The 7,574-nt window shown below is 26.6% G+C and overlaps 1 protein-coding gene across 1 annotated transcript in view; it reads right to left on the reverse strand.

Annotated features, from left to right (window-relative positions):
- Nucleotides 1-3,197: 3,197 nt before the first annotated feature.
- Nucleotides 3,198-7,574, reverse strand: part of LOC101237456 (endothelin-converting enzyme homolog) — a 61,439-nt gene continuing 57,062 nt past the window's right edge. The window contains exons 11-13 of the mRNA XM_065799035.1: nucleotides 5,519-5,614; nucleotides 3,793-3,869; nucleotides 3,198-3,338 (exon numbers count right to left, since the gene is read on the reverse strand). Of these exons, the coding sequence (XP_065655107.1) occupies nucleotides 3,239-3,338; nucleotides 3,793-3,869; nucleotides 5,519-5,614 (273 nt within the window). The 3' untranslated portion in view covers nucleotides 3,198-3,238. The remainder of the gene's footprint in view (nucleotides 3,339-3,792; nucleotides 3,870-5,518; nucleotides 5,615-7,574) is intronic.

Here is a 7,574-nt window from a genome sequence, read left to right on the forward strand (position 1 = left end):
CTCATATAGAAAAAACACTCAATTTAAAAAAAAGATTCTAATTTTTTTTTAATATACTATTTGATTCAAAATTTATAGTTCTTTCAGAAAATATATACATTTGGCATAAAATACTTACTAATATTACCCTACTTAAACTTTTTTATTGGTCAGTTTCATTTTTTTTGCTAATGATTTCTATTTATCGGAAATTATTAGCAAAAAATCACGGTTTTCATAAGGTTTTAATTTTATTCTTTTTTTGAACTTCAAAACATGATATCACGAGAATAAGAAAAGCTTTTTGGCTGAAATTTTTATTATGTATAAATTCGTGATTTTTTCAAGTATTGTGTCCCGTTTTTGATTTTTTAATAATTCTTTCATTCTTTTAGTAGAAATGAATGAAAATAATGTAATGAAGCTATAACCAAAAAGTTTTTGAGTTTAGACCAAAATGAATCAAGACATATTGTTTTGAATTTTTTCAAATTTGCGTTTTTTACCTCTGATTTTGTTGAAAGTTGCCTAAAATATAATTTATTTACAGTTTTTTTTAACGAAATTTGAGTTTCTTATATCATCAAAAATACAATAAAATATATATGAACCGTTGCAATTTATTCTATTATAATTTTTTTTTTCTATATGAGTCACCTTGAGCTACTCTTATTTGAAAGCATTAGGAAAACAATATCAATATATTTAACAGCCTTTGATTTAACATTGATTTTGTAAAGTGTTATTTTTCCGAGTTTTTTTTTCCTGTCTTAGTATTGTTATTTTAATTTTATTCAACACCCAATTAAATTTACAAGGTAAAAAGAAAAATAAGAAAGTTATTTCCGGTAATTTTTACTTGAGAATTTTTTCTTTAAGAATATCTTTGAAGATTCCACTTTGTTCTTTTGCATTCCAGCACTCTATCGCATATTTCAATATTTGTTCAACATCGGAGGGAATTTAACTTTTGGAAGGTGCAATTTTTACCTTCTTTTTATTTTGAATCAAATTTTTAAAATCTAACATCTGAAAATGGCATAGTTCCTGGACATTATCAACAAACGAATATTGAAACAAAGGGCGTTCCAGCTGTAAACAGATAATGTCTGCAGTAGATCTATTATTCAGAAGACATAATGCATTTGATCGATTTTTAGCTAGTAAAACGAGCTAAAAATCAATCAAATTTCTATCTTCTAAATTACATTTAGCATAGCAAAAAACATTGCACCTAATGCTTTTAAAACTTATTTACTATGTTTATATTCAACGCCATGTCAAGGCCGTAGACAACTTTTTTTGATGTTTGAGCTAAGCAACTTTGAAACATGAAGAAAACTCCATATTTAAGTATGTTCATATATATGAGGAATGAGGATGCTACGCAAAAATTGCGGTGATTGGAGACTGGGAATAACAAAAACCCCAAAACGTTAGCCCCCCCCAGCCGATCAAAAAGAGATTGAATCCAATTTGAAATTTGTCGATGAATATAAATAAAGTTTAAAATTTAAAAAAAAATAACAAATTTGACTTATTGCCTTCTTATTTGGGGCTGGGGGGGCTAACGTTTTGGGGTTTTTGTTGTTCCCAGTATTCAATCACCGCAATTTTTGCGTAGCATCCTCATTCCTCATATATATGAACATACTTAAATATGGAGTTTTCTTCATGTTTCAAAGTTGCTTAGCTCAAACATCAAAAAAATTTGTCTACGGCTTTGCTTGTTGATTATGAGCTCATAATAGAGTTTCTTTGATTGATATTCAAATCATTCCTGAAAATTTTTACAGTTTTTGCGATTAGAAAAAAAAAAATTTTCTAGTAGTTTATACCACCGTTATGCGATTCTTTTTGTTAGAATTTTTTTTTTGCTTTTTATAAGTTCAATATTAAAACGTGCTTGATGACCTCAAATATTTTCTTGATGAACATGATTTATCTTTTAGTTTTACAATAAATATATATTTCTTACATGATTGATTGTAATGATATAAAAATTTATCATAACATTTGTCGATCGATATGTTTTGAGATTTATCATTCCATTTATACTTTTTAGATAAATACTAATTTTTTCATAGTTTCTTCTACGATATGCAATTTTTTTAGATGTTGGCAAAAAAACCATGTTTTTGATTTTTCATTTTAAGAAACCATTTTAAAATATGATGTCTTTTTCTACTCAGACCAAGTGGTGGCAAATAAGATTAACCAAAAACACGATTATTAATATCTACAATTAATAGATCCTAAGTAGGTAACAAAAAAAGGTATAACAAATAACCTTATGTAGGTAAAAAAAAAAGATATACCAGATAAACCTTGGTAGGTAAAAAAAAAAAAAGCTTTTCAAAACTCAATATTAAACGAAATAAACAAAAAAATTTAACAAAAAATGTATAAACTATTTACAAACATAAATAATATATAAACATAATATACAAATCTATATAACAACTTGCAGAAGCGTTTTAATAAATAAAAAAATGGAATAAATAAATTAAAAATAATATTAAATAAAAGAGTAAGTGGAGCCAGCTATTTCAAATAGTATATGAAACCAAGTATTACAAATAGTAAGTGAAGCCAAGTATTTTAAATAGTGAGTAAAGGCAAGAATTTTAAATTTAAATGATGAATGGCAAATTTTAAAAATAAATTCTAATATTTAAATTCATAAGTTTAGCAAATTTTTTTGTTTTTTATACACAAACATTAAAATTACTAATAGTAAACTACTTTGATCACCTTGATAAATAATATTCTTAAATAACAAACCATTGTCGTATATGACAATACCTTTGTGATAATACATATATGTGTGAGTGTGTATACATACACACAAATATATACGCGCATACATACATATATATACTTAAAGATAAACATGCACTACATCATATACAAATGCATCCTATATAATGCATCACTCTATACATATATAATACATCTTTTAATCACTTTAACAGTGATTCAAATAAATCAATTATTTAAAAAAACCCTTTTTGTCGGTATTGAGTTATGAACGGAATATTGTTCAGTGTAGATAGACTTACAACTTAAGCATAAAAGAATCACTACTATAGTATCTTTACGAAGCCGTTCTCTTAATTTTGTTCAACTTTCTTTTTTCATAGATAATCAGTTTTTATCGATTATCTCAAAACAAAGTCGTGTGGACGATTGGGATTTTTCAAATAAGTGATTAAAATAAAAAATGAATTTACAACTTAAAAAGCACAAGCATAAACGTTTACCAAACGGAGCACTTCACTTCTGGATTCATAGGAGAGCCGATGGGACAATTAAATATCTTTGCAAAGTCTTTATTAAATTTCACAGAACCACGAACCCTTAAATTAAATTTTTTGTAGCTATATATGTATTTTATAGGCAACATCATCATTATATAACACTATCCTAAAAAAAAATATAAAAATGGGCGTCAATATAAGGGATATTAGAAGATATCTTTTTTCATTGATTTAAAGAACAGAAACACCGTATAACCAAAGCTGAATCTATTTTACAAAATATGAACAAAAACATTTTTTGTATGACTTCATTATTCAAAATATGATCTTATTTTTTTCCAAATGGTTTATGGAGCATGACAAATACATATTACACCAACACTGCGCATGTTAATAATACAACTTACTTTTGGATATAAAAAAAAATTAAAAAACTATTTTTAATTATGTTTCGTGTGCAAATATTTACATTTTCATAATTAAGATCCAGAGCTGATGGTAGAAAACCACATTCGTAAACCTTTAAAATTTGTGTTAAAAAAATTTAACTTACCTGTCAAACTCTGGAGAGTGCACATCTGTATTTATTTGATCAATCAACACATTGCTTAATTTAGATGTACACCAAGACTATATATAGAAATAATAGAATAAATAGAAAAAATATAGAATAAATAGAAAAAGAAATATAAAATTTAAAATTAATAAAATTTACAGTGTGTATGCTTAAAAATTAAGACTTTTTTACATAATTATATAATTTTACATATCTTTTACATATTTTTTATAACTAATAAAACTGCATTAAAGTAAAAAATCTTACAGTTGATTTAATGCTGTTCTTTACTTAAATCATACAGTTGATTTGCTAACTGCATATATTTAATATATACAGTTGCTTTTGTATTTATGCTTAGTGAATCAGTGAGAATTCGATTTTCGGTGTTAGCAGCTGCTCATCATGTTTGAATTTCCATGTAAAAGCTTTCTCAATAGAAAAGATCTGCTTATAGTATTCATAAGTGCTTTCTATATGCTTATATGGATTTTCTACATGCTTATATGGATTTTCTATATGCTTTATATGGATAAGTGCTATGTACAATCCTATTTTTCATTACTTCAATTTTTTTGTACTGGTTCATTGTATGCATTAACACCATATAAAAAATTCACATAAACTATTTAACCATATGCAAAAAAAAAAGAGTAAAAATTCAAACTTTTGTGTGATAATTGTGATAATTAAAAGAATGTAAATTGTCAATGAATGACTCAACTAAACTAGGATACTTATCTAATTAATAAAACCTTATAGGGTCCAACAGGACTAGGTGAATAACTGTGTTTTGGCCTAATAATTTTATCTTTGGTTGTTTTCACATATTGTGGTTGTTCTCACACATTTCGCTGCTGAAAATGGCTCTGATTATAAGTTTAAGAAAATGTGTTGAGATAAAAAAAAATGAACAAAAAACCAAGCGTCTCAAAATCATGTTTAATCATCGTAGTGAAGTTTCCTAAAGAGAGGTTGCTTGAAAATTTGAACGTAGCACAGCAATTAATAATTACTTATTAAAACAATGGATCAGCATCAGTTTCCATAAAATGAAAAATATACCAATGCAAAATAATGACCAGGAAGAACGAATTTGGCTAAGATGTAATTGTAGCGGAACTCCGTTTGTAGCTGTGATTTGCAAGGAAAATTGCGCTACAGACGCAATTTTCAATTGTTTTTCACTCAAGTTGCAGTTTTTCACTCAGGTTTTAGCTTTTCATTCAAGTTACAACGTTGAGTAAACACCTGCGTGGGTAAAACATAGAAATTTGCAAAATTTACTAAAAATAGTTTTATAGTAAATTGTTTTTCCAATCGTTATAAAAATAAAACGATGGCAAAAATCAAACAGTTTGTTCCCAGCATATTGCAATTGATCAAAATCTTTACTTGGTACATGGCATATTAGTGCCTTTTAACAAAGAATATTTAATATGGCCACAACCCGCCATTAAAACAGGATTTATGGAGTATTTTTTAAAGGATGGTACAAAGAACTGACAGGTAAGAAATTTGAAACAACTTAGTATTAGGATAAATTCTTGCCTCAAGAAAGTCGACAAGAACCTTATAAAACACCTAGCTAAGTCAACTCGTTCTCTAATTGGAAAAACCCAAGCTCTTGCTACAATAGATATTACCACTACGCAAGAGCTTGCTATAAGCAAGTATGCTGACAAAGTGGGTTACGTAAATTAAAAAAAAAACTAAAATAAACCTGAGCAAAAGCAATGAAGAAAACTTCATCATTTGATTTTCCTAAACCAGGTAACATAAGCTCTTCTCCATTTTTCTCGACCCACATTTTGTAAGCCTAAATAAATTATAAAGTGTTGAAAGTCTCTCACAAAATCACAAATAGTCCTAATTTACAAAAATTTAGATTTGATCACTAATTTTGTAATAATTTTAATAAAAACATTAAATATTTTCTCTATATAACCTATTAATACAAACTATTTTCTCAATAACAATTTTCTGGCAATATTTTTAAGTTTTTCTGTTTTAAATGTTTATCTTTAAATTTTAAGTTTTCTGTTTTAAAAATTTATCTTCAAATTTTTAATATTTATCGTCAAATTTTAATTTTTTCTTTGTTTTAAATATTTATTTTTAATTTTTAAGTTTTTCTGTTTTAGATATTTATTTTATAACTTTAAAGTTTCTCTGTTTTTAATATTTATCTTTAAATTTAAATTCTTTTTAAAATTTTTATTTTTAAATATATTAAAATACTAAAAAACTTGAGTCTGGAAACTTGTCTAAACTTTATTTAAAAACTGATTTTCTTAATCCTAATGTACTTTATTTTTCCCTTCGGATTTCACAAATTGTGACAACAAATTTATACACAAAAATTTTAATAGCTGCTTTACAATAATTAGAAATAACTTCTTTTTTTTTAATAAATTACAAAAGGAAACAATTAGAACAAAATATAAAAAACCAATAAACAAGTGTGAAAAAATGTTTGTTAAGATTTTAGCAGTTCAATGTTTAACTAATGTTAAGTGTTAAACAGTCCAATAAAATTTAACCTGTATATTAAAATATAACTTGATTGAATTGAACAATCATTAAAAAACTTCCATGATTGAAACTGTATAATTGAATTCATATAATAAGTAAACTATTGTGCAATTTCCGATTATACAAAAACATCAAGAAAAATGGTTGAATGCAATAAAATGGAAAGATTCTAATCTTGAATCCATGTTTTTTCATATTTGTAATGATCAGTTTATTTCAGTTAACAATTAACAACATTATTAAAGATCTTACAAATGGAACTGTTTATTTTTAGAGAAAGTCAAAGCAAATAAAAAACTTTTCACTGTCTGGATAAATACTTAAGAAAACATCAAAATTATAAAAGAAATGGTTTTTCTTCAGAAATTAAAAGACAAACGGTTTTTTTATTGAATCTGGTTATATTTGTAACTTTAGTTTCCAAGTTCTTTATCTCATTCTTAAGATTTTGTTTAATATTTATATCAAAACCATTTCCTTTAGTTCTTATTTTGAATCTAATGACCATATTCATCCTATCATCCTTAAGAAATATGTTATTCAATAGTTAAACATCCAAATGACTCCTGCTTCTGTTGCTAAAACTTGTACTTCCTACCTGTTAGAAAATGACATCTGCAATTTTTTTAAACTCTAGAGATTGCTCTGACTCTTCTAACGCCCAAACAGTCTTATTATTATTATTAACGCCCAATCAGTCTTCTTCTTATTACTAGCAAAGTCTTTAAATCTTTAATTAACAAACCTTGAATACCTCAGCTTGAGTCTAACTTGAGTGTAAGTTGTCCTTGATGGACAACACTTTCCTTCTTTTTTAGTACCTTCTGGGATACCACAAGATTCTAATTTAGTTCAGTGTTGTTCTTCGTCAATATTAATAATCTTCCTGATAATTGTACCTTTAAAGTGAGTCTTATACTGATGACTATATGCTCAAACCTTGACAAAAATCTTTTTAATGATTTTTGTCAAATGCCATCCTTTTTTAATCGTCATCTTTAATGTGATCTGTTTTCTGCAACAGCTTAAAACTTGGTGACCCACACAAAACTCAGTTTGTGATCCGCACAAACCTCAGTTTGTGATCCGCACAAACCTCAGTTTGTAATCCACACAAACCTCAGTTTGTGATCCACACAAACCTCAGTTTGTGATCCACACAAACCTCAGTTTGTGATCCACACAAACCTCAGTTTGTGATCCAAACAAACCTCAGTTGTTTACTGCTAATAATTATCACAATA

This window comes from Hydra vulgaris, chromosome 06 (genome assembly GCF_038396675.1).
Source record: "Hydra vulgaris chromosome 06, alternate assembly HydraT2T_AEP".
Classification (NCBI taxonomy): Eukaryota; Metazoa; Cnidaria; class Hydrozoa; order Anthoathecata; family Hydridae; genus Hydra; species Hydra vulgaris.